General features: G+C 61.5%; 2 protein-coding genes across 6 annotated transcripts in view; one reads left to right on the plus strand and one right to left on the minus strand.

Annotated features, from left to right (window-relative positions):
• ASTN1 (astrotactin 1) overlaps nt 1-1,602 on the minus strand; it is an 81,329-nt gene extending 79,727 nt beyond the window's left edge. For all 4 annotated transcript variants that reach the window (XM_064515608.1, XM_026101029.2, XM_064515607.1 and 1 more), the window contains exon 1: nt 1,296-1,602. In XM_064515608.1, coding sequence (XP_064371678.1) covers nt 1,296-1,578 — 283 coding nt within the window. In that variant the 5' untranslated portion in view covers nt 1,579-1,602. The remainder of the gene's footprint in view (nt 1-1,295) is intronic.
• A 2,196-nt stretch (nt 1,603-3,798) lies between these two features.
• Nucleotides 3,799-21,992, plus strand: BRINP2 (BMP/retinoic acid inducible neural specific 2). Of its 2 annotated transcripts, none has more exons than XM_064515611.1 (8): nt 3,799-4,054; nt 12,829-13,155; nt 16,285-16,475; nt 16,657-16,856; nt 17,430-17,535; nt 18,272-18,508; nt 19,287-19,509; nt 19,888-21,992. In XM_064515611.1, the coding sequence occupies exons 2-8, from the start codon at nt 12,893-12,895 to the stop codon at nt 21,002-21,004; spliced, it is 2,337 nt and encodes a 778-aa protein (XP_064371681.1). In that variant the 5' UTR covers nt 3,799-4,054; nt 12,829-12,892; the 3' UTR covers nt 21,005-21,992. The 2 variants fall into 2 exon arrangements, with proteins under 2 accessions (XP_064371681.1, XP_064371680.1); XM_064515610.1 differs by having other exon boundaries at nt 3,801-4,054; nt 12,829-13,170.
• Nucleotides 21,993-26,512: the final 4,520 nt, after the last annotated feature.

Raw genomic sequence — 26,512 nt, forward strand, 5'->3', positions numbered from 1 at the left:
GCCCCATTCTGCCAGCCCAGCTGGGGCCCTGGCGTCCGGGGGGGCTTGCATCGAAACCACCTCTGGTGTCTCCAAAGCCCAGCCCCAAGAGAGCCAGCGAGGACCCGCGGGCAGAGCACGAGGAGGGCAAACGCTGCCCTCCATGCACCGCGGACTCCCAGGGGCTGATGTCGCAGGCTCACAGGACAGCCGGACCCAGGGCCACGCGGACGAGCAGAACCGAGTTTTCGGCCTCCTCAAGGCAATACGAGACCCTGGCCGCTAGGTCGACGTCTGCCTGCTCTGCAAACCCGTGATGGAGGGCAGGGCCGCGGGGGAGCGCGAAGCCTCGTCTCTGGTCCCCAGTGCATCGCACCTCGGGGACAGGCCCAGAGGACCCCTCCGGGGCCATTCCCGAGGGATCTCCGGGGCGGCAACGCCGCGCAGGGCGGCAGCCGGCGCCAGCCGCACGCCTCCCTGCTGCATCCGCGCCGCTGCGGCCCCCGGTTGCCACAGCAACTCCGGCCGGCCTCGCCGCAGCATCACGCAGCGGGCTTGCGCGGGGCCCGGGAGCGCCGGGGCGGGGGGCAGCGCAGCCCCGCACACCCCCAGGCCTCCTCCCCGGGCGCAGATCCTGAGGCGGCCCCGCACCGGCCCTGCGGCAGCCCCCCGCGGCATTTTCGCGGCATCCCCCTTTCCGCGGGCAGCAAGGGAAAAACGGGCTCGCCCACCTTCTTCCCCACGCGGGGCGCAGCGCGGGGGTGGGCAACGGACGTGCAAAGCTACGCGCGAGCGCACCTGCTCTCAGGACAGCAGCACGCGAACGACGGTGCCGCTGGAAAACTTCCCAGCGCCCGAGCACTGCTGGGAGAGGCCCCCGGCCAACGCTGCACTGGAGGCCGCGTTTGCACGCAAGGTGCAGGGGCAGCACGCGGCAGCGGCGGAGGGGCCAGCCCGCAGGCGAGGGAAGAGCTGTGCATGGACACCCAGCGCACGCTGATGGGAATGACGGCGGTGTTTGCCGCGGGGGGGGGGGTGTACGGAACAGGCCTGCTCGGATTGCAGCCCAGCACAAAGGAAGGAGGAAAGGGGGGGGCTTTACCGGTGTAAAAACCACCCCCAGACCACCAGCTCCGGGCAAGCGTGGAGGCCTGGCTAGCGGTGCGCAAAACCCGGCCCGGGCAGGTAGGCCAGGCCCAAGCCCGGCGCCCGGGCAGGACCGGCGAAGCGGGGATGGGAGACGGGGGCGCCCGCCCGGGGCTGCGGCACGCCGGGGCTACCTGCCCGCTGCCGGGGACCGCCGCGCAGGGGCTCACCGAGCACGAAGTAGGGCAGCTCCGTGTTCTCCAGGTCGTCCACCACCACCATCTCGCCGGGGAAGTCGTTGCGCACGGAGAAGAGCAGCTTGGGCTCGGCGGCCGAGGGGCTGTGCATGATGCTGAGGTCGTTCTCCCGCAGGAAGGGCAGCGCCGACACCGTGATGCTCTTCAGCTTGCACTCCAGCTCCTTGGCCGCCGCCTCCGCCGCCGCCTCGGCGGGGCCGCTGCCGGCCGCCAGGCAGCACCCGGCGAGCAGCGCGCAGAGCCCGGCCAAAGCCATCTTGGAGCCCCGCGCCGCGCTCCCAGCGCCGGGCGGCCGGGCGGCGGGCGGCGAGGGGCGGGGACGCGGCACCGGCGCCTCCCCGCCGCCGCCGCCGCCGCCGCCGCGCCGAGCCGAGCCGGGCGGCGCCTCCCCGTGCACAGCGATGCGCCGCGGCTCGCAGCGGCTCGGCTCGGCTCGGCAAAAAAAATATATATATTTATCTGTATATATATATTAGGCGGATCGGGGCCAATCTCAGCTCGGGATGGGATTTTGGTACCTAACGCTTTTTACCTTTTCCCACCCCCCCCCCCCCCGGGAGCTCCCAATAGCCCCATGCACACCGGCTCTGACAGGCTCCCATCCGCCTCCGCACAGGCCCCCCCAGCGCAGAGCACCCCCGCGCGCCCCGGGCCGCAGCACCCGCTTGCCTCCAGCCCTGCCACCCCGGCTGCGGGCTGCAGCATGCACCAGCCCGCGCTGGAAGCTGCGGGGGCACGTGGTGGGATTGGGCCAAAACCCCCAGGTGAACGACGATTGCTTTCCTCTGGTCTCGTTTCTGACTCGGAATAATCCTCACAGTTACCCACTGCTGTGGACTAAGTGGGTAGCATAATTCCCGAGGGTAAAAAAAACCCCATAATAACCAGAAACCAGTTTGTGCTCCAGTTGTGTTAAAAAACAGAACCAAGCACTGAATCCCCACCTAAAGCGCTGATCATGTTTTCACGAGTTAAGTAGTTGGGAAAATCCGGGGTATGCTCAAGCAATGCTTCCCTCCAGCTACACGAGTCATCTGCTGTTTTCAACAGGGGCAGCAAAACAGCAATAAAAAAATCCCCAAATCACTAAAAGCGAAGGAGCTCGAGAAGCAGGCATGCCTCCCCCCCACTTCGGGGCAACGCACCGCCCAAAACCCCATCGGCAGTCACCATGCGCACGTGCGTTCGGGAGGAAACCGTTTGGTCCGGGGTCCCTGCGCATCTCCTTCTGCGACGCTGGCAGCAGACGGCCCATCCATCGCCAGGTGCAATCACTGATTTTTTTTTTAAGACTGGACACCACGGCGCGTTGCCCCGCTAGTTAAACCAGTCCAGCCTCCCAGGAGGGGCAAAACCCGCCAGCAGGAGCAAGACCCCACCCTGCCCGCAAATTCTGCCTTCGGCCACAGCCCTTTCCCAACGGGAAACTCATTAAACTCATTGAAAAGCTGCGGCGAGGAGCGCGGCAGGCAGGAGAAGGCCTTTCCCGCTCACGTTTGGAGGCTGGTTGCCTCTCCGGAGAGCGGTGTCCCTGTAATACCCAACACAGCACGAAAAGGAGAAAACAACGGGCTGCGCTGAATGGCATGAATAATAAATACAAATAAATAAAACATTTAAAAATAAACCAGCGAGGAACAGAATGGCAAATCCGGTGTCCCCGACTGCATCGTAATGCCGCCTGCTAGAAACTTTCAATGCTTGACTCCCGCATCCTGAACCGCATGAATCATTTAATGCCACTGACGGCATAATTCTGCAAAAAACACGATTCCTTTCGAAACCCGGAGGACGCCTTCGCCACCCTGTCTCTGTGCACTCGTGGGAGCTGGTGAAGCGCCAACAGGACCACACAGGGTTGCAGGCGGGAGGCTAAGAAACACAACCCCGGGGTAGCGCTGCCCATTGCAGGCAGGCCACGGGGCCCGGAGACACCCAGGACTGTCCCCCTCCGGGCGACCTGCTCTCCAGGGAAGCAGCCTCGGGAAGCCCGGCGGGAGCGGCGAAGGCCTTGCGGGTGACGGAGGCGCTGCCAGGCCCGAGGGGAGCCCCGCGACCCGCTGACCACCCGGCCGTGCGTGTGCAGGGCGGTGCGTGCGCCCTGCTGCCAGGGCGCGTGTGCGCACACCTGTGCCGTGCGGGTGCTGGGGGCCGCACGCTCCGCTCCTGGGGTCCCCCTGCACCACCACCACCACCCGCGAGGGAAGGAGGGCGGCCCCGGCCCCGCAGCCCGGCGGCAGAGCCCCGGGACCGCGACCCCCACCCGGCGCCGCTCCACGCGGCCTCGCCGCCCCCCGCGGCTTAACACCGCCTCGCCCCGCCGCAGCCAATGGCGGCGCAGAGCCGGACCCGGGAGCGCCAATGGGGGCGCGCGGGGAGGCCGCCGGCGCCTTTTATTGGCTGCCGACGCTGCATATATTATGGGGCGGCAGCGGGGCGAGCGTGGAGGCGGCGGCGAGCGGCGGTGGCGGCAGCGGAGCGGCGGCAGCGGCCGGGCCCGCGGGGCGGCAGCGCAGGGCCGCCGCCTGCCCGCCGGCGGGGCGCGCCCGGCTGGGGGCGATGCGGCGGCCCGGCGCGGCGGCGGCAGCAGCGGCAGCAGCGGCGGAGCACGGCCCGGCACCGCGGCGCCGCCCCCGGCGGGCGCTGAGCGGCGGCGGCGGCGGCGACGCGACGGGACGGGACATGCGGCCGGCGCCCCGCCGGCGCTGAGCCCCCGCCTCCCGCAGCCTGGGGTAAGTGCGCCGAGCGCGGCGGCCCCGCGGGCGCGGACCCCCGGCGCGGTCCCGCCGGGCAGGGCGGCGCGTTGAGACCCGCCGCGGTTGTGACACGTCCCGCGGGCGGCGCCGCGCCGCGCCGGTGCAGCCCCGCGCTCCGGGGAGAGGGAGATGCAGCTCCTCTGCCGCCGCCTCCCGTAGTGACCTTGGGGAAGTTGCCCCGCTGCTCCGGGTTTATTCCGCCGGCACCGGGGCATGTGCAGGTGCTCAGACCGACAGGGATCACCCGGGGCAGAGGAAAACCTGCCCGGCGCGGGTGCTCGGTGCCCGGCGCGGAGTGCTCTGCTCCCGGGGACATGCTGGCACGAGGGGAGCCCCCGGGCAGCAGGCGTTGGGGAAGTTGTCCCCTAAGATGCACCTCGCTATAGGGCAGCCTAAATCAAGGGGCAGCCCCTCAGAGCTGACGCGAAGTCCCCTATTCCTCCGGCGCAACACGGGGCCCCTCTGCCTGCGGCTTTCCCGCCCAGAGCGCTCGGCCGAGGCGAAGTGACCCAGCAAGGCAGCCTTGCCCCGGGCCCTCTCCATCGCCTCAGTGCCGCGTTCAGTTATTGGTGCGGAGCCGATATCGCAGCAGCGGCAGGCAGCAAACGCTCAATGGATCCCCGCCTGGGAGGCTCGATTCCCCTCACTAAACAGTAATTTTTGGAAGGAAACAACTCCAGGTCCTTAAAGCACCAGGCTTGAGAGCATCTGCTTGTAGCGCAGCAGTGTGCATCCCCTCGTGCCCTCCCTCAGAGGGACCCAAGCGCTGTTGCCCCCAAGGATGCACGGGTGTGTGGACTGGCCCATGCCATGGCCCCATGGTACCACCAGCTGGGCCTGGCAGGGGGAGGTGGGTCTGGCACGAGCAGGGCACCAGGAAGGGCTGGGTGCTGCGGGGCTGGGTGGGACCTGCCGGCAGATGTCAGTGTCCCCTCTCCGTTGGCAGCCGAGAGGGTCCACACGAGCCCCGTAGATGTTGCAAGGAGCCCCCATGCGCTTTCTGAGCGGAGCTGGTTTTGGTAGGGGTTTGGTGGCACTTTTGGAGCACCAGGCTCCTGCCCAGCACCCAAACAGGCAGCACGTGAGGACACGAACGTGGGAAGGGAGATTGCTCCGGGGTGGTGCCCTGGATCTCCTCCCAGCTCTCACTCCGTGCCAGGCGCCCACTGCCTTGTTTTCCTTGTGCTGTTGCACGCTGAGCTACTGCCGTGCGTAACTGCCCCAGCAGCAAGGCTGGGGGGCCTGGGCCTGCACCCACCTGCGTGACAGCAAACGAGGGATGGAAAGGAGCAGGAGGGATGCATCCTTGCATCGCCTCCGCGGAGCTGGCACCAAGCGTGCTCCCACAGCAGGAAGCATCGTCCTCTCCCCGGAGGGCAGCCGGCCCCAGGGATGCCATTCCCCGCCCCAGGGACCCAGCTGGAGGGATGCTCCAGGCCAAGAGCTCAGCCACTTAGTGCAAGACAGGGGAATCCATCTCTGCTGTCTCTGTGCTGGGGTGGAGCTGTGTTTTGCACGCTCCTCTTTTAAGCAGGTTTGCGCCTCGGGGTGTGAAAGCCTGCTGTGAACGAAGCCGGAGGGCAGAACACATGGCACCGGTGCAGCACTGCACACCCCGCTGCCTCCCTCGGCTGCGGCCCAGCCTTCCTCTCATTTGATGTTTTATGCAAATCCTTAGCTCCCCGAGTCTGGGAATTTTCTGACATTTTCCTTTACTCTCATCTTAAAGTTCCTTGCTCCTAAGGATGCAAAAATTAATAAAAAGAACCCAATTCATAAAGTATTGCAAGTGTTCAAAGCATTCTCAGGGGTGTGGGGCAGAGGGAGCCACTTAAATTTAAGTCATTTCGCAAGAGCAACCCAACAGGCTCTGGGGGATCGTTTCCAGGAGTCCAGCAGGGATCCTTTAACAGCGCCTGCCCCCTCGCTTGGGGCCACGGTGCCCAGAGCCCTGTCCCCCCCTTCCCCCAGGCTGGTGCCAGGCAGGCTGGCAGCACTGCTGCTGTGCCGGCTGTGCCAGCATCTCCATGCCGCCATCGCTCCAGCGGTGCCTGGCTCGCTCTCGCAATTACCCCGCTCCCTGTCAGCCAGGTGGATCAATGAGTCCCCGGCACTTCCGTGGGAGCCGGCGGACCTGCGCCCCGCTGCGCGGCTCATCGCAAAGCGTGGCTGGGGCGGGGGAAGCAGGGGATGAGGAGGCAGCCACGGCGAGCGGGTGGGGAGAGGCCAGGCCGCGTCCCAGCTGGTGCCCCACGGCATGCCGTGGGCTCACAGGGGCAGTGCCCAGCGGGTCCCCAAGGACCCTACTGGGCAAGGCCTGGAGCCAGCACATCGCAGCTTGTTGTACTGGAGGCACAGGAGCGAGGTTTGGCACCTTGCAGGATTGAGCCCTTCCCACTCATCTAGCCCAAGAGGTGCATCTAGCTCAGGTGGAGCGAGGGTGGGAGCAGCAGCCCTTTCGGGCTAACCCTGGCTGCCTGTGTGAATCCATGTCGGGAAGATCATCCGAGTCAATCCACTTCAGAAGCTAAACTGCACTTAGCCTCTGCCCAGGCCCTTTTAAGTGGCCTTAATTTGATAAGTCTTTCCCACATGTAATGAGAAGGTGACTCAGGCACAGAAGCCTGGCTTCCCTTCCCACTAAAAGGCCTGTGCAGGGAGCTCGGGGCAGCCTGGCTCGACCTGTCCTGCACGCTCCCTGCCCCCCCCCCCCCCCCCCGTGCCACCCTGCAGGTGCTCCTTCACCCGTGGCCCCACGTGGCCATGCCAGCCTGTCCCATTCTCAGAGCAGGGACAAGACACTCCTGTACTAGAGAGGATATCCACCCAAGATGTGGACATGGCTGGTGGTACAGCCAGCAAGATGCTGAGCCCCAGGGACACTGGAAGCAGTGGGTGGAGGGTCCAAGAGAGGCTTTGGGGCTGGGGTGAACAAGGCAGGGTGCAGTCCTCGGATCCCTGCTCCTGCAAAGCACCTGCTGGGGCTGGAGCAGATGTTTCTTTCTCACCCAGTTTGGAGCTGGGCTCTGCCCTGAGACACCATCAGGAGCAGAAGAGCAGGGGTCCAGGGCCGGGGTGCTGGTGCCACCCCAGGCTCAGGGTCTGGCTCCCTGGGGCTTGCCACCTTCTCACAGGTGCTCTGCAGCCCCTTGGCTAGCTAGACCAGAGAGGCTTTGCAGGGGCTGGGTCCCAAATATCCCCCAAACTCTAGAGTCCCAGGGGATGTAAGGTGACCAGGCAACCCATCCTCATCCCCTGCCTGGCAGCTCTGTGTTTTTAGGTCCACCAACAACAGGTATCAGCCTGCCAGGCTCAGAAGCACCTGGGGAACAGCACCACTGCTTTTACTACAGGCTTTGGCTAACCAAATCCTGGGGATTAGCGCCCGAGTGTCAGGAGTCCCGTGCTTCACTGCAGCACGCAGCAAACACAGCACTAGCTGGGGGAGAGCCGCACCGTACCGACACTGCGCCTCCCCCCCATCCGCCTCAGTGTGTGTGTACACACACACACACTGCTGCAGCATGAAAGGGCAGAAATCAATGTTAATGTCCCTGACAATTAGCTAATGTCTTAATTATCGAACTCTGCCTGATTAGCAGCGGAGTGCACGGCTCCAGAGATGCTTTGCCTTCGGCATCAAAGCAAGCAGGACCTCGGCATAACTCTGCAGGATATTGCTGCTGTCGCCGTCAGCTCCCAGCAAGCTCGGGCCCTTCCCTGGCGAGGGGAGCAGAGGGATGCTGCTGCAGTTCATCCACGCTGCTAGCTGTGCACCAAAGTCGGGCTTTTTTTGGCTAAAGGCACCTAATGCAGAAGCAAACTCCACTCATGACGACTGACAGTATGACAGTGATGACTGATGGGACGCGCAGTGGCAGTTACCGGAGGGACCCTGGGCTTTCAGGGTCAGAGAGGGGCTGCGAGAAGGTCAGGCAGAACTGGCCAGAAGCAGCCTGTGGTCCTGGGAAAGTTTGCCAAGACCATTTGCATTGGCACTCCTCCACCTCGGTTTTTAAGTTTTTATAGAAGGGGGGGGGGGGGGGGAATTAACAAGCTGGATGTCTTCCAGCTTGTGTGATGCAAACCCTAAATCAAAAAAATGAGTAGTCAGATGCTTCTCATCAAATCTCCATTCTTTTGGATCAAGAAAAAGTGATTAGAAAGTTATTTCCAGCTCTAGTAGTAGGGTCAATGAAGTTACTTGTTACCAAGGAGCTTTGCTGGCCCCGATTTCCCGGGAAGACGCTCGTGTCAGCAGGCAGAGGTGCACCCCACAGAAACGAGCTTTGCTCACAGCCCTACAGAGCACGGCAGCAACCCGCGTTCAAAGACGGAGCCCCACACACGCGCGCGAGGTTGTGCCCAGAGCCACGTGGTCCGAGATCCAGGTTACATCCAGCAAGGCTCTCGCCTTGCTCGACAGCGCTCCTGGGGACGCGCGTCCCTGGGGGTTGAGAAATAGCCGCTCACTCACGGTCAGACAGATGATGAAGCCAAGAGAGGTGAAACCTTTGCACCGAGTCAGCTGACGCCTTCCCGGCAAGGCAGAGGGTTGGCACAGCAGTGCCGGGGAGGCCGGGGCCTCGCATGTCCGACCCCCCCGTTTAAGGCTCCCTGCACTCTGCCCACGTTTGCGGGATATGTATAGCAGCAGGGAGGAGGCTGATGCACGAAGGAAGCAATCCCAGCAGGCTGCTCTGGACTAGCCCTGCCCGAGTCTCTCCCTGCCTAATGCAGGCTCCTCTCCTGCTCTTGGTGGTGTGGGCACAAAGCCAGGACTGAGAGCCAAAGCCATGCTCACCTAGCAGTCGAGGGCAGGTCTGCGACACCAGCACTGGGCTGAAGTGTACGGACAATAATTTGTAGCTACGTGGACTAAGGAATACATGGAGCTATCAAAATATTTACATGTAAATGGCTTTATTTATCCCATGAGCCGTAAGAGCCATTAGGTTAGAACATCTCACAAATAGAGCCGTGTAGGGTGGCATAGCCGGTCCTAAGTGACAAGTCCAACCCGTAACCGATGTGCAGCCCACATGACTGCTCTCCAGCCCGCAGTTGCTTTGTGGTCCCTCCACTCCTGTCTGGCTCAGGAGTTCAAGTTTCTTTTGGCAAGGAGGCATGTGTGAATCAGTGACCACCCCCCAGCAAGAGCTTGTCTCAGAGTGTAAAAGAGGCAGATGTGGTCCCAGCCTGTGCACAGTGGGAGGCTGGACCACAGGCTTGGGCTGCAGCAGGACAGTCACCTGCTAATTCACTATAAGGCATCCCCACAACGGGAGGGGAGGTGGACCCTCCCTGGGCAGCTCTGCGCCCATTTACACCAACCACAACCCAGATACATGCAACTATTCATGTTCCTGTGGTTGAGCAGTAAACCACGAGGTGTCCATGAGGACACAGCTTGCATTCAGCCTTGAATCCCAGAATAAACCCCCAGGAAAGGAGGCAGAGCCGTATCTCCCAAAGGGTTTCTAGCTGGGCTGGGGACTACAGCATGAAGAAGCGGCCCAAGATTCCCTCCATCCCCAGTCTCTCCCTCGGCAGCCACGCAGAAGGCCTGCTGGCTTGAGCTGCACATGTCCAGACAGGACGATGGGCAGCTGGTGGCAGGACCATCCTGCCCCCACCATGACCAACCCACAGGGACTCTGTGCCCAAGAAACCAGCCACTGGGGCACAGGAAACCTACCACAGCAACAGGCACACGCTGCAACAGGACACCTCCGGGCAACCGGCATGCACTAGGACAGGACACAGTCAGGGCACAGCATTTCTACCCGAGCCACAATCAGCCAAGACAGGCAGCAGTGCCCTTGGAGCAGCCAGGACACTGCTATAACAGCCAAAAGCAAGGTCAGAAGCCACCTAAGAGATAAGAGGAGGCAGGTAGCACGTGCATGGGGCAGACAGCAGGAGTGGATTTTTCCTTCCACTGACGTTTGTCCAAAGTGATTTAGGTTGACACAAGAAAGCTGGTCAGGTAACCAGGAAAACCAGGGCAAAGCACAAAAAAAAGTAGCGTCGGGGGAAGAATGTGCAAAACCATTATTTCCATTTCGATATTGTCTGACAGCACCCTGGAAGGGCTGCAGAATCGGGCGCCTTGGTCCCTTGCTGCTGCCCCGCGGTCGATCATCAGCTCTGGTGTGCAAGGGGAAGAGCGTGCTTTATGCAGCCGCAGCCTCTGCCCCACCAGGCAGGCGAGCTCGCCAGCCTTGCGCCGCCACGCAGCTACCCAGCTCAGCACCGGCGAGACAGCTTGCAGAGAGCTGCAGCGCTGCCAGCTCCGCCGCCTCCCCCGAAGCCCCAGCACCCCGAGTCTTGTGAGGCGAGAATCTCAGCTTTTGTTCAAAACTAACAGGGACCCGGCCCCGACGGCTGAGGAAGCGAGAAGCTGAAAAAAGCGTAATCAGAGTGCACCCTTAGGGGTTTAAAAATAGAAAAGGGGGGGGGGGGGGGAAATTACATGTTTGACTCTGATGAATCATCTGCCAAACTCCAGTTTGGGAGAACGTGGGGCTGGTACTGGTGCCTGCTCGCCAGGCGCGACCATTTGGGCTCCCGTCCCACCTTCCCCTTGGCCCATCAGTTGTCACCAGGAATAAAAATGAATCCCTACATGCTGGGAGACTCAAGGTCTCCCCGGTGCACCCTGCTCCACGATGGCTCCCGTCCCCAAGGCTTGTCTGGGGACGTGCTGTCCCAGCCCACAGGTCCCCACCACTCCCATAGCCCAGGTCCTGCCAGCCCCTTCCTCACCTCCTGCTACTTACAGCAGTTTTACCTTGCAAGAGAGCCTAAAGATAAAGCATGAAGCCACTGTATAGGTGGAATAAGCCCTTGGATTCGGCAGTTTAAAGCCAGGAGCCTTCACAGGGCTCTGAAGATAAGGCAGGGCATCTGCCATCTCTCCATCCCCATCTCAGCAAGAGGCAGCTGGTTTCTCCATCATGGCCCACTTTCGTATTTTTATACCCAGCTTTTACATTGGCTAATAAAACAGTCAGTTCTGGAGTTATGCCGACTTTGAGCCCCCCTTTGTTTTGGGAGGATTTTCAGTCAAAGTGCTCGCAACCGCCTGAGGAAAGCCAACGAGGCAGAAAGCAGTCTCTCCCCACTCCAAGGGGGAGCTCCCACCCCTGTAATGTCCCATCTTCACTCACCCCCCCCCCAACACACAGGCAGTTTGACTTGCCAATTCGTGCTCTGACCCTGGGCCAGCCCCCAGAGCCTACCTGCAGCTCGCTGCCCTTGGCCAAGGTGCCCCCATTTAAGGGGCTCGGCACGGACCCTCCAAGCTGTGCGCTAGCTGGGACCTGGGCCAGCTAGGTCTCGGCTTGAGATAAGTGCCTGTTACCTCCAAAATGCCAATACAGTTGGCCCCACTGACCACAAGACAGCCAGGAGGTCCACTCATCCACCCAACGTCTCCCTGCAAACACAGGGGCCAAACCTCATCCGCACGTGCATGAGCCTGCGCCCACAACCAGAGAAGCTCATTTTTCCAGTTCACTTTGGAGGAACTGGATTTTTTTTTTCCTCCTCCTTTTAAACCTGGCTGAAACAGACCCAAGAGGAGCTTCATGTGCTCATGATGGACATCCCCAAAATGCTCTATGTCCATTAGCTCCTATCTGGACTCTCCTAGTGAGAGCTTTCTGCCACATTCAATGCTCCACAGGAGCTCAACGCCTCAAGCACCTCGTACAAGCTGCATCTTCTTGGCACGTACCCTGCTGAGAGCCCAGGCCCTTTTCTACAGCAGTGGATTTTGATTTTTGCCTGGCTTTCCCTCCTTCTTCCAGCTGATCCAAGTTGACATCTGACACTGCAATTCCCACAGATTGGTCCCATCACTGTCACAACTGATTTTCTTTCCCCAGCAGCCAGAGCCTGAACCCTGGGGAAGCAGCAGGGCATCGCAGCAGAGCTCTGACCTGTTGCCAGTGCTCTGGCAGAGATTTGCTCCCCAACTCATCTCACAGAGGCACGGTCCTCACCAGCTACCTGTAGTTGCAGGCACTGCATGGCTTGGTGCAGCAGGCTGATGCAGAGAGAAGGCATAAAGCAAAGGCCAGAAGTTCCTTTAACAGGCATTAGTCAGGATTTCGTTCAGCATTTTCAACAGCCAGCACCTGTAACCCCATAAAGTCCTACCTTCTGTGGCACCATCACAGTGGTCCCATCTCTCCTCTAGTGCTGCTCACTGGCTCTCCCCAGAGCAGGGCTTACACTTCATAGTGTCCAGGAGCCCCTCCATGCTGACCTCAATTGCCTTTACTCTAGGGCTGTATCTGGCTTATATATAGGTCCCAGTTCTCTGCAGCCTCTCCATGGGCAGTGAACTGGCTCCACCTGAAACCCCACGTTGCCTAAATGCTCAGGTGTTGGGTTATCAGCAGGGTCAGTGCTTTGGGCCATCACGAAGGGAATTAGCCTGCAATGCAGGTGGTTTGATCCACTGTTAATTCCCTTTTCCGTGGAGCTTGGTGCCCCATCCCTTCACCCATGTCCCCATTGCGGGGCTGCCATCGCTGCAGCTGGCAGAGGGGATGAGCCCCTGGGGACACCCCAGGGCTGAGCTGCTTGGTCAAGACGTTGCATATGTTCAAGACATATGTGCATGCACGTGCTAGCAGGAGGCCTTTGCTTCCCCGGCGCCTCCCTGCCTCGGGATTTAAGGCTTTGGGGTGCTCCGTGAGGTCTCTGCCTGACGGGCTGTCCCCTCGGTGCCGTTGCAGGGCGGTTGGTGTCCCCGAGGACGGCGCGGGGCGAGAATGACGGAGCCGGCCGGGCGGCAGAAGCATGAGGTGGCAGGACGGCTCTCCCTCTGAAGGGCCCCGGCGGATGCTCGCGTGGCCGCTGGCCCTCCTGGCCCTGAGCGCGTGCCGCTGCCGCGGGGCGGGTGGCCCAGTGCCCGACCAGCATGCCTCCGCCGCGGCCTCCTCCTCCTCCTCTTCCTCCAGCGCGGTGCCCCTCGACTGGCTCCTCACCGACCGCGGCCCCTTCTACCGAGCCCAGGAGTACGTGGACTTCATGGAGCGCTACCGGCAGGGTTTCACCACCAGGTACAGGATCTACAGGTGAGCGGCAGCGCCCGGGCCGGCCCTTCGGCGGGGGTCCCGGGAGGGTGCTGCGCCGCGGGGCAGCTCGAGGGCGGAGGGGTTCGTGTCACGGGGCGCGGGTTGGAGCGCACCTAATCCCGGTGCACGACTGAGCTGGGCTGGCCGGGATGGGTCCCCAGGCGGGTTTTGCCGATCTGGCTTTTGCTCTTTTGAATTTCTGGGCTCGCTGATTGGGCCCCCAGGCTGCAGGCTCCACCGGCCGCGTGACGACCGTCCCTCGTCACACGCCGAGCGCTAACGACCTGCATCGGCGCTGGGTCAGAGGAGCGGGGAGGAGAAGCAGGGCTCGGCTGGGTGGCAGAGCCCTGCCTGTTCGAGCAGGAGGCGCCGGGGAGGGCAGAGTCTCTCGCTCAGCCCCGAGCAGGGCGGGTTGAGACGCAGAGCCCTGGCGTCGGACCCCAGCACGGCCCTGCTGGACGGTGCTGCGACAGCCCCCAGGCTCTCCAGGAGGAGACCTGCGATGATGGAGAGGCCGGAGGAGGCAGCGCAGACAGGTCCACTGGGACTGGGACCAGCAGCGGGGCCGAGCAGCCTGGGACACCTCACGGCTCGGCCGGTAACCGGCTGCAGCTGCTTGCTGCTGGTGGCGGAGTAGGAATGATGCAACATTTTCCACCGTACTGTTTCTCCTCGCTCTTCCCGCTCGGCGTCCGTGCTCCCGCTCTGCGTGTGAACCAGCCACCCAGCTCCCACCCCAGCACCTCGGCCGAGCGTGGTCCACCACCGCCCGGGAGCGACGTGGCCGGCTGGCACGGCAGAGCACCCTGGTCCCACTGCCGCGAGGATGCTACACGTGCCGAGGCTGATGCCGGGGGAGCTTCCTGCAAGCAAAAAATGAGGCTTGAGCTGCAGCAGGGTCCACCGACCTCAGTGAAGGGCCTCCCACAACCCATTTCACCACTCCAGGCACTAATAGAGGCCACCAACCCTGCTGCTAACGAGCAGCGGAAGCCATCTAATTGTCCCTAAAAGACCGGCCTGCTTCCTTTCCTCCCCACCTCCGCTGCAAAATCAGCCGGGAGGGGGTTTCTCACGCCGGAGCAGGTCCCCGGTGCTCACTGCCAGGGGAGCGGACGCCAGCGCTGGGCTCAGCATGGCCGTGGAGCCCGGCACCCCCGGGAGCCTGATGCTCCCGCGCCCTTCCCGACGCGCCGCTGCTCCTCTGCCGGGGCACCGCGGCCCCCAGGGGCTGCCGGTGACGCTGGTGGGACAGGAAGGAGCCCCCGGGGGACGCAGCCAGCTCGCTCGCGCGCACGCCTCCTCCGAAGCGGATCATCAGCCAGCAGCTTGTTTTGCCGGCAGGACGGGCAGAGGCAGGGCTGCAGGGCCGTTGCCGCAGGCGGCTGTGTGCTGCTCTGCAGAGCAGCGCTCGCCCGTCGCCACGCGTACGAGGCGGAAACCGGAGCAGGAGGATTAAGCCCCTTGGAGCAGCGGGCTCGGAGAGCAGGGAGAGGTGGCGCGGTGTCCCCGGGGGCTGGTGGCGCGGGGGCCTTGCTGGGAACCCTCAATATCCAGGACCATTGCTTGTAGTTTGCAGTCGAGCATTTCCCGGCCAAAAAGTTTAGGAAGGGCTCAGCCCTCGGGGCGGAAAGCAGCCTGCCCCAGGCACGCTGGGGACAGCACAGTGGGGCTGGAAGAGCCTGGAGGGTGGCGAGACAGGCGTGCAAATCCTTATCTCCACCTTGCATCGCCATCACCCCAGCGCATCCTCCCTTTCTGTCCCAGGTTTTTCAGCCTCCTGCCCTCCGGGAAGCCCCTTCCCCTCCCTCTGTGAGCACAGTTTCCTCCACTCCCTGCCGCCCAGCACCAGCCCCTTGCCCTGATATTAGACTTTCGGGGCCCGCAGGTCACCCTGGCAGGCAGCCCAGCACCCGGCAAGTCCCCAGGCTGCTCCCCCGGCTTGGCTTGGCTTTCCTTCATTTCCCTGCTCCTCCTCCTCCCCCGTCTTTCCCAATCAGCCCTAATTAAACTGTCTGAAAGCCGCAGCCTGATTTTAATTAGAGCAAAATGGTGACGATTAGGCAGAAATTGGCCGATCATTGTTTACGGGGCCGTTGTTTGAGACGGCAGCGGGCTGGCGGGCTGCCTCCGCGCCGGGCAATGCCAGGCACCGCGGGGGGCTGGCGCCGGCGCGGCCACCGCCGGGGCTAAGGGGGACGTGCAGACGTGGACGCTGAACTCCTGTGCATCCTCCCCTCCCGCCGGGGGCCTCTGTGTCCAGGGCTCGCGGCCTGAGAGGATGGAAAATGTGCATAAAAAAATTAGCCCCCCGCTCGCCCGGGAGGGCACCCCTCATTGCAGCGGCTGCTTCTCAGCAGCCACGGCCCGGCTCATCCCAGTATCTCCAGCCTTGTACACGACGCTATCAATATTTAAATGCAATAAACACCCAGCAATTGGATTTTCACCCAGATCCATAAGGATGTGATGTCCGAGAGGGGAATCAAAGATGGATTAGGCCCGTCCAGGCACACAGGCGCTCCTGCGCGATGGAGCTGTGCCTGGTGGTGATTAATGCCAAGCGGAGGTGACCGATTCGTCAATGCTGACGGACGTCTTCAATACTTATAGCTCATTATCACCATTGATGGCTTAGGGAGGGCCTCAGTTTTCATGTGGGCTCGATCTATAGCTGGCAGCATCAGCACATGCAAATCTGAGGCCAGAGAGAGCAGGGCGCCTGGGTCCTCCGGCTGCAGCCCTGGCCATCTCCCAGTGATCCCGCACTGAGGAGCTGGAGTAGGGGCAGGTCCTTCAGCTCCAGCTCCACTAAGGAGGTAGGGAGGCTGGGATGGTCCCTTTGGAAGTTTCTCCAACTATTAATCCTCTGTAGTGCCACAGCTACTTGCCTGGCCCTGCCAAAGTCCAATTCACCCTCTCTGAGCTTCTCGTGTGTCCCTCAGACCTCCAAAGGTGGTCCTGGGGTTGTATCTGCCCTAGTGCACCCTGTCCAAGGAAAGCCTCGCCAGCACCAGCCCGTTACAGCACACTTTCTTCTCTCTTGCACCTCCCTTTGCCCGGCTTGCCCAGCTCCCGCGGCTCACGGCTGCTCTGCTTGGCTTCTTTCCACAGAGAGTTTGCGCGCTGGAAGGTGAATAACTTGGCCCTGGAGAGGAAAGATTTCTTCAGCTTGCCACTGCCCCTCGCCCCCGAATTCACCCGCAACATCCGCCTGCTGGGACGCAGGCCCAGCCTGCAGCAGATCACCGACAACCTCATCAAAAAGTATGGGACGCACTTCCTGCTCGCCGCCACGCTGGGAGGTGAGCGCTGCCCGCCGGGCCCCTCGACGAGGCCGCGGGGCTGCAAACGCCACTCGCTCCCTTTTCCAGCCACCTGCATGGCTTGGAAAGCAAACGATGTAGGTGTTTTTGGAGCAATAGGGCCGAGGGAGGGGAGGCAAGAAACCCAGCTGTCCCTGAAACGCGTGGCGTGTCCCTGCAGGAGAGGAGTCCCTGACCATTTTTGTGGACAAACGCAAGCTGAGCCGGCGAGCAGAGCCCGTCGGTGCCGCAGGAGGGGCCGGGAACAGCTCCGCGGTCTCGCTGGAGACCCTGCACCAGCTGGCCGCCTCCTACTTCATCGACCGGGAGAGCACCCTGCGCCGGCTCCACCACATCCAGATCGCCACGGCGGCCATCAAGGTAGACGAGGAGCGCGAGGGAGAGGGCTGCGCGGGGAGACAGCGCCCCGGGCCTCGCCAGCAGCCGTTTAAAGCTGGTCGAGGTTGTAAAGCCGGGGCTCAGGTCTGAGCGCGGGTCTGCATGGCTGTGGGCAATGACCTCCGCTGCAGCCCCTCGCGCCGGGGTAGAGCAGACCCACCTCCCGCGGCTGCAAAGCCACCTCTCTGCCGAGCAAGCAGCCCCTGGGCAGTGGGAGCAGGCAGGGAGCAAGCCCCGGCAAGGTTAGCACATTTGCGTTATTTATGGGAAATTGGGCACGCTAATGAAGCCACATTTTTCAGCGGGCTGGAGGCAGGGCTGCTGGCTGTCAGCAGGCCAATTAGCAGGCAATTAGGTCTCTCCAAGCTGCCGCGGCATCCCCTCGCTTCGGGTGACGTGGCCAGCTCTGTCGGGAGCTGTTTGCAGTCCCTCCGTGCACATCAGTGTCCTTCCCCCCCGTCCCCCCAAGAAACGCTTTAGCCCTGCTGGCAGAATTGCACCCGTCCTGCGTCCGTCCGTCCCTCCGCGCCGCTCACGGCCTCTGGTCCTGCCTAGGTGACAGAAACGCGGACGGGGCCGCTCGGCTGCAGCAACTACGACAACCTGGACTCGGTCAGCTCCGTCCTGGTGCAGAGCCCCGAGAACAAAGTGCAGCTCCTCGGTAAGGGCCAGGCACGGCCGCGGAGGGCAGAGGGAGGGAAGGGGCCACAGCCGGAAAAGGCACATTATCCCAAAGCAAATAATTAAGGGGGCCTTTAGGAGACACAAAAATCCTGGGAAATGAAGGCCCTTTGGCATCACGGTCCGGCCCCACGTGGTGAAGCTGGAAAGCTGCTTTGGTGTCGTGCCCGCGTGGCCGAGCGCTGCGAGGGGCGGCAGGGACGGAGCCGCCGGCAGGGAGGCACACGCCGGACGCCCGCTCAAGCCTCACCGCCTGCGTTAGCCAATCGCTAACCGCCGGCGAGAGTGGGGACTGCCACCTGCTCAGGCGGGAGGCAGGGACGCGCGGGGACAGCACTGCTCCGGGGACGCGGTTAAATGCCACCGTAGGCTGCCTGCAGGCGTGCAGGGGCCGTAAGGGAGGATGGGGCACGCTACAATTAGGCTGTTGCTTTTAATTTAAGGGCTGGGAGGAATCAAAGCTGGGCAGGAAGGGACTGCTGGTCCTCTGCCAAGAGGAGCCAAGATCAATAAAGAGCCCAGACAAGTGGCTCCACAGCAAATCGATATGAATATGGGATCGAGCCGGCGGTGAGACCCGGCACGGCGGCCGGAGGCAGCCGGGGCTGCGAGGCGCTGGCCTGTCGTCGCCCGGGGGCTGCGGGGGCCAGGCAAGGCGGGAGGCCGGGGTCGGCTCGGTGCACGCTGACCCCCTCGGGGATCCCTCTCGCCCCCAGGGCTGCAGACGGTGCTGCCCCGCTACCTGCGGGAGCGCTTCGTGGCGGCCGCCCTCAGCTACATCGCCTGCAGCTCCGAGGGCGAGCTGGTGTGCCGGAGCAACGACTGCTGCTGCCAATGCCGCCCGGCCTTCCCCCGCTGCAACTGCCCCGAGGCCGACATCCAGGCCATGGAGGGCAGCCTGGCCCAGCTCCAGCGCGCCTGGGAGAACCACCACGGCCAGTTCGAGGAGTCAGGTGAGGGCAGGGCGAGCCACCCGGGACCGGACCCGGAACCAGCACGGGGACCGCAGGGTGGGACAGGGGCTCCCACGGGCGGACAGCCCCCTGCTGAAGTCTCCATTGCCGTCCTTGTGTCTAAAGAGAAAAACGAAATCCTGCTTGTCAGGGAAAGGCAGCGGGTGCAGCAGGGGCCCCGGGGCAGGATCCAGGCCCTCTGTGTCAGGACCGGGTTTCAGTGATCATCTCAGCTCCCATGCAACTCCAAAGGGAGCCATCTGGGCAAGGTGCAGAGTGAAACCAAGAAGTACCACCTCTCTACGTTCATGCCCACGGACCTCCCAGTCTCTTGTAGATGGGTCTTACTGCAAAGACCTTAGCACCTAGGGGCATTTCCATTGAGTGGCAACCTCCAGGGACCGCAGGGCGCTCTGTGTGTGGGAACAGGGCATGCTCACCTCTTGGCTTGCCCAGCATCCAGCCTTGAGCACTGCAGGAGTCACTGCAAGCACTGCAGAGCGTGCTGTTACTGCTCTAGCAAACCTTGAAGCTCCCAGGGACCAAACTGAGAGCTGGTGCAACACGGAAGGAGAGGGCCTTCCCCCGGGCCATGCAACGACCCTCTCCACCAATACCTTTTGGCTATACATTGACTAGAGGCCAAGTGTTGGGCATTCAGACTGAGGGGCAGAGCAGGGCCAGTTTTCACTTGGAGGAAGGTTGGATGGAGGCAGTTTCAGTGTTACCTTTGCTGCTTGCCTTCCCAGCCATATTAACTCAGTCCTTCTGCCCACAGAGGAGTTCCAGGCCCTTGTGAAGAGGCTCCCGGGGGACCGTTTCCTGAACAGGACAGCCATCTCCCACTACTGGGCCACGGACCTGGACGTCCAGCATCGCTACCAGCAGCTGGGCACCAGCTTGAAGCTGCTCTCCAGGAAAACCCACCGAATCATCCGGCGGCTCTTCAACCTCAGCAAACGCTGCCACAGGCAACCTCGCTTCAAACTGCCAAAGGAGAGGTCGGGTATCTCCTCACCAGCCACAAGCCAGCCCTGCTGGCTTGGCCCTGTCCCCCAGGCCAAATCCCTGAGGGGGGTTAAGACCCACTGCCCATCTCCCGGTGGGTGGGACTAGAGGAGCACCCACCATGACGGAGGGAAGGCTGGTGGTGAGAAGTCAGTGGAGGCAACTTTGCCACACTGGGATGTGGCCCTGACAGATGGGGTTAAGGCCTGGAGGTGGAAAATCAGGCTCAGCGCAAAAGGGGGTCACCAGAAGTGCAGTGCGGTCCCGGAAAAACGCGCACAAGGTCCTCCCTTCCCAAAAAAAGTCAGTCGCTCACCCACAAAGGTCCCACGTAAGCATCCCTCCTCCCTTGCCTCCTTCTCCTCCCCTAGGTCTCTACCCTACTGGTGGAGCCGCGCTCAGTCGCTCCTGTACTGCAGTGAGACCACCGTGCCTGGGACTTTCCTGGAAGAAAGCCACAGCTGCACTTGCCCCTCTGACCAAGCCTCCTGCCAGGGGCCAATACCATGTGCCTTGGGAGAAGGGCCAGCCTGCGCCAGCTGTGCCGAGGACAACAGCACCCGCTGCGGGGCCTGCAACCACGGCTACGTGCTCACCCAGGGCTTCTGCCGTCCCGAGGTCGCCGACTCCCTGGAGCACTACCTGGGTCTTGAGACAGACCTGCAGGACTTGGAGCTCAAGTACCTCCTCCAGAAACGGGACAGTCGCATCGAGGTGCACTCTATCTTCATCAGCAATGACATGCGCTTGGGGAGCTGGTTTGACCCCTCCTGGAGGAAGCGCATGCTCTTGACCCTGAAGAGCAACAAGTACAAGCCTGGGCTGGTCCACGTGATGTTGGCCCTCTCCCTGCAGATCTGCCTCACCAAGAACAGCACCCTGGAGCCTGTAATGGCCATCTATGTCAACCCCTTTGGGGGAAGCCACTCAGAGAGCTGGTTCATGCCCGTCAACGAGGGCAGCTTCCCAGACTGGGAAAGGACTAACGTAGATGCCTCTGCCCAGTGCCAAAACTGGACACTGACTTTAGGGAATAAGTGGAAGGCCTTCTTTGAAACGGTCCACGTCTACTTGAGAAGCCGCATCAAGTCTCTGGATGACAGCTCCAATGAGACAATCTACTATGAACCCTTGGAGATGGCAGATCCCTCCAAGAACCTGGGGTACATGAAAATCAACAGCTTGCAAGTCTTTGGCTACAGCCTGCCCTTTGAACCGGACGCTATTCGTGACCTGATCCTTCAGCTGGACTACCCCTACACACAGGGCTCCCAGGACTCAGCCATGCTACAGCTTTTGGAGATCAGGGACCGGGTGAACAGGCTGTCACCCCCTGGCAAAACCCGCCTTGACCTCTTCACGTGCTTGCTCCGCCATAGGCTCAAGCTGGCCAACAACGAGGTGGCGAGGATCCAGTCCTCCTTGAGGGCCTTCAACGCCAAACTGCCACACACAGTAGAGCAGGAGACAGGCAAGCTCTGCAGCTAACAGCCAGGGCTGTGCAGATCTCAGAGCAAGGGGGCCAGGAAAAAGGACTCCAAAAAAAAAAAAATAAATAAAAAACCAACCCACCCTAAAAAAAATTAAAGCAAGGCCTTACCTTGGTGCCAACTGCGTGCTTCCATGATAGCCCCAGCGACTGGCCAAAGAGATGGCAGGGCTCGTGCCGACGGAGGAAGCTGGCAGGAGTACATGGGGTGGCTCGTGCAGCTCAGACTGGCTTCAAGCAGAGGGATGCTGCCAGTAAGCCCAGCCTGCGGCACTTTGGTTTTAATGCACCTCCCTGCTGTCGCACCAGGGAGGACACTCAGCTCCTGCGGCTGATGCGGGGTTGGGGGGGAAGAGGTTCAGCAGGAGGCAGCCACAGGCAGGCAAGGACCAAACCCTGAGATGCCGTCAGCCTGGCGTGGGCCCCCCTGCCGAGGGCCCCCCTCGCACATCTCCATCGCACGGAGAAACCAGCGGTGTGTCCTCAGCAGCCTCACTTTTGTATTCTTTTTAAGAGAGGTTTCTACCACCGCCTTTGCTTTACATCCCCGCGCTCCTTCCTGCGGCTGTGCCCTTGCACACATGCCCGTGGCATGGGGCTGGGGACCTCCCTGGGGCCTCTTCACCCAGCCGCAGTGAGGGCGGGCATCTCGGTGAGCGTCCCTCATCCGCTGCACTGGACTCGCACCACGGTACGCCAAGCCAAGGCGGCGTCACCACTCAAGGGGGCAAGGACCTGGCATCCACCCCAGGGACGTTGCTGTTACGGACGGAGGTGGACATCTCTGGGCTGCTTTTCCTTATGACAACAAAAAAAAAAAAAAAGAAAAGAGAGAAAAAGAAAAAAAAGTTTTATTTATGTATTTATTTGGTTGTTTTGTTTTGGAGGGCTTTTTTTTTTTTCTAACCTATTTATTTGGGGAGGGTCATTTGTTGTCAGTGGCTCCAGCCAGGAGACATCTTAGTAAAATGTTATCTGTTTAATATATTTTTTAAAAAAATGCCTCTTTGAGCAAAAGAGCAACCAAAAACAACCAGAAAAAAAGAAAAAAGGAACAGTTACTGTCATTTCTGGCCCTGGCTTTTCCGTTGCTGTGTTTGGGAAGGGACAGCGAGGAGGCCTTGGTGCACTCCTGAGCACAGCTCGGCACAGGCGGCGGGGAGGAGGCAGCCAGATGCTGCCACTCGCTCCTTCTCACCCTCGTGTTTGCTCCCGGTTCTGGTGCTGTTAACATTTGCCTGCAAATCCATGGGAGAGAGGAGAGCTAACGTCTTACTTCCAGCTCCTCCTTCCACGTGGCTCCTCCATCCCCACTGCAGGCGCACACTGAAAACAGAGAGATAAGACAACCCTTAGCTCCAGTACTGGTAGAGATGGTGAATAGCTGACCCTCACCCACCCTTTCTAGGCCATTTTTGATTTTATAGCCAGTTACGACATCCCCCATCAGCCATCTCTGTCAGACTGAAGATGTCTTAGCTCCCTGACTTGGTCTGCTCCATACTTTTGGTATCCTTGATGTCCTTCTCGGGGCCTTTTCTAGCAATAAGGAGACAAATAGTAGCCACCAAAGAAGCCCTTCCGCTGGGAACGTTGTGCCCCGGGTCATGCCGGCTACTGCTGTGCGATGTGGAGAATTCGGCCCTCTTCAGCTCGACCCGTAAGGCAGGTTGCACCTGCCCCGTGCGAGGCAGGCCTGCGCAGCCCCACCTCGGGAACGGCACCCGCAGTCAGGGCATTTGCAAGCCACAGCTTGCAGTTTAGAGCTCCGCTCAGCACCACACGTTGCCCTTATGGGCTCAAGTAACAAACGGCCTCAGCTGGGATGCGGGGCAGCCGATACTCCTGTGAACGGGGGCAGCGGGGATGTGGCCGGCTCTCAGCCTCTCTTGGCAGAGGAACAAGACCCGGTGGTGCAGTGAGGCAGCAGATGGGAGCAGAGGCAGGGTGGCATATGCCGCTCATTGGCCTGGGGGCCTCAGCCAAGGGGCCCTGCAGATACCAGAAGGACCATGAAGGAGTGAGAACCCAGCTCTGGCTGAGCCTGGGACTAACCAAGGGCACAGGAAGAGGGTGGCCAAAGCAAGGCCCTCTGCTTCCTTGCATGGAGGAAGGAGGGCTCCACACCACCTCCCTCCCCATGCGCCTGCAGTGGCTCCACACACAAACACCCCCCTCCAGGTGAAAAAGAGAAGGTGCCACTTGCTAACAGTGGTATCTGCTGGTTTTCATCTTACGACGCTCCGGAGATGCACGTGAAAGGCTCAGCGCAGTGGGGATATTCCCAAGCAACCCGGCTCAGCACCTCCGATCCCTGGAGGACACCCCCAGCCCTGGGCTGGTTGCACCTCTGGGCTCGGGACTGTCCTTGTGCTTCGCAGCAGGACCAGCGGCCACCGGACTCGGCGCACTGCCACCAGCCAGGAGCCCCGTGCTGCTCCGGGACCGGGAAGGGGACCAGCCCCTTGCATGGCGGTGGGGCTAGGAGAGCCCCCGGGGCGCATTGAAGGGGCACCCTAAGGTGCAGGGCACGGCCCCCGCCGCCTGCCCCCTCGCGCCAAAGCTCAGCGAGGCAGCGCGGCCGCGCTCCCCCTTCCCGGGAGGGCTCTGCCGGCGCGGGAGACGGGCCGTCAGCAAAGGCGGCCTGACAGCTGCCAGCTCCCCCGCGCCGCTGGGCCGGGCCCCCCTTCCCTCCCCGGCGCCGCGCTTGCTGCCTGACAGACATCGCGAGCAGCCGCGCGCCCCGGCTTCCCGGCCGCAGCCGCACGTACGAACACAAGCGGAGCTGCGGCCTCGCTCCTCTCGCTCGGCGCTGGCGCCCGGCCTCGTTTCTTGGCGCAGGAGACCTTTATCAGCAGAGGACGGGCTGGCGAGGGGAGGAGACTGGCTCTCCAAGCCCCAGCACCATCAAAGCAGCGGCGTGGGCAGAGAAGCTGGCCAGGGTGCAGGGAAAAGGAGAGAGGAGGGGAAGAAAAAAAAGAGAGCATATCTGTGTGCATCCTCCCCAGCCAGGAAAACTCGCCTGCTTGAGTGCTGCGAAAGCCGCGGCAACCCGAACTCATCCACTCCGCTTCTGTCAGCCGGCTGCGCTCCCCCCTCCATCCTCGGGTTAGACAGATAAAGAGATAAGCAGGAGGAAAATAAAACCGGGAGAGAGAAACTATGCTTGCTATTTATATTCCCTGTCTAATCTATCAATCCATCAGGCAGTCGATTGTGTTTATAGCATCCCTCAATCTGTCACCTGGGCTTCTGCTCTCCCTGCATCTGCCTCCCTCTGCCCGCGTCTTCTCCCTTGTCTCTCAGCCCGAAAGGGAAATCAGGCAATTAAACACCCCGGGAGGGAGCGGGGAGTCAGCCAGCGCCATGTCTCCGTGTTCCCGCACCGGTTCAGATCAAGGCAGCTCCCGGGGGGAGCCAGCAGAAACATGTCCTGGGGCAGAGGAGGCAGAGCCAGCTCCCGGCTGCAGACCCCGTCTCGTGACCAGCCGCGCTTCACCCTTCGGAGCGGCTCGCTTTCCAGCGCTGCTGGAGGAGTCCCGGTGTGAACGCCCAGCTTAGGCTCCCGGCTCCCTGCAGTCCCGGCCGCAACACCGGGGCAAAAGGAATTGCCCATCGGCACGGGAGGAGGTGGTCTGGGTGACAGACTCGCTAAAGGAGAACTCCAAGAACCTGAGGGCTTTTTGGTAGAGGCTCAACTTGCTTCACCTCAAGAATCTGGCAGAGCTTCTGGCCTGGTTTTGGATGCTCCTTGCTCACCTTTCCCAGAGATCCTGGAGCACAAAGAGAAACCGGATTCAGCCTTGCCTGGCCGGCACCAACTCCTGGGAAGGCTTGGCCACCTGAGGCCGTCCTAGTTAGAGAGACTGCATTTCTTGCTTTTGCCACACGCGCTCCTAGGTCTTGGGCAGATGCCTTCATCTCCCCATAATCCAAAGCATAGAGCTGTAACGTCCCTCTTCCCCCATCCTTTGTCTCCTCCAGGCAGAGCGTTTCTTGTCATGTTTTTCTCCGTACTTAACCCAGCGGCTCAGTTACATATCCTAAAGGCACTTGAACACGAATGCAATGAGCAGTTGGGATATTAGCCGGCATCTCAAAGACCCCGGTGCTCCGACGCGCATCAGACAGCGGGCGGACACCCCCCGTCTAACAGGAGCTCTCCGCTGGTGAGCCCCCGCCACGGCACAGACGCGCTCGTCTCCCCTGCGAGTGAAAGCCTTGAAACTGCTGTTTCTGTTTGAACTCTTCATTGCTATTCAGCATATGCAAAAGCAGCATCTCACGCTATCGGTGGCGAAGGTTTCACAACAGCCCAAACCCGGCGGGGAAAAGCGTCTGGGGCACCGGCGGGAGCCGCGCCAGTGCCTTTGGCTCACAGCCGATGCCTCGGCAGGAGGCCGACCCCAGGCTCACCCGGCTTGGGGCCGGCTCCGAGGACCATGCCGCTGCCGATCCGACAGACAGGTGATGCCGCAAGAGCAGCGGCAAGGTCTCATGTGCAGGGATAGAGGTGGAAGGAGGCCGTTTGCTTTTAATTTAATGGGGGGTAGGGGGAAGGAAAAGAAGGATCTGGCAGGTAGCTGGAGGGAAAAGCGGGCAGCTCCTCACATTCATGCCTGCAGAAGGGCTTGGTGGCCCCGACAGCCGCCCTTCGGCTCACCAGGGAGAGCGGCGCTAGCATCTCCCCTCCCTGCAGCACCGTGCTAGGACAACGCGTTGCCCAAAAGCACCGAGCCCTGACCCAAACTGCCCAACGCCAGCCGGAGTGAGCCCGCGCCCGCGCTGCCAGCACCTTCTCGCCGGGGACCGTAGCCACGTCCACCTCTGCTTCCCCAGCTCGCAGCAGCCTGTTGAGCCCTGCGGCCGGCGCGGCGCCTTCCCCACGCAGACAGGCAGACCATCGATCGAGAAAATTGCGGCAGAGGAATGAACACAGGCTCAATAACACCAAGAACAACCCCCCGCTACCGGCCCCTCATTACATGCAGGGCTGAGCCAGCTCCTCGACCGAGCAGGGAAAAGTGGCAGCAGTTCCCCGAGTTTTGCTGCTAAATTACTGTATTTGGGAAGAGGAGCACTCTCACCCTTCTCACTGCTAGGAACGGGGTAAACAATCGAGTTACAGCAAGAGCCATCGCAGCGTGCCTCCCCCGGGGGAGGAAAGGAAGGAGCTGACAGTCTGCATATTACTCCAGGCTGGGAACGAGCGCATCCTCAGGTTCTTGTTCAGTGATTAAGGCGTTCAAAGGAGGTGATTAAGAAGACAAGGTTAATAACTGGAGGTCAGCATTTGATTACCTTGTAGCACTTTCCTCTGCAAATAATAACACAGACACCCTCGAGGCTAGCTGGGAGGTCGGACACTGCCCAGCGCACACAGCACTGGCAGGATCTGGCCTACAGGTGCAAAAAGACACAGGGGAAACCAAGCTCAGCTGGGCAGCTCCAGCACTGCCACCCAACACCACCTGCAGCAGGCCACCCCAAAAAGCAGGAATTTGGTT

This window comes from Dromaius novaehollandiae, chromosome 8, assembly GCF_036370855.1.
Source record: "Dromaius novaehollandiae isolate bDroNov1 chromosome 8, bDroNov1.hap1, whole genome shotgun sequence".
Lineage (NCBI taxonomy): Eukaryota > Metazoa > Chordata > Aves > Casuariiformes > Dromaiidae > Dromaius > Dromaius novaehollandiae.

Coding starts and splice junctions, on each gene's coding strand:
- BRINP2 (XM_064515610.1), top strand. CDS start 12,893: ATGAGGTGGCAGGACGGCTCTCCCTCTGAAGGGCCCCGGCGGATGCTC. Junction 13,171..16,284: donor ACCAGGTACAGGATCTACAG/GTGAGCGGCAGC, acceptor TTCTTTCCACAG/AGAGTTTGCGCGCTGGAAGG. Junction 16,476..16,656: donor GCTCGCCGCCACGCTGGGAG/GTGAGCGCTGCC, acceptor GTGTCCCTGCAG/GAGAGGAGTCCCTGACCATT.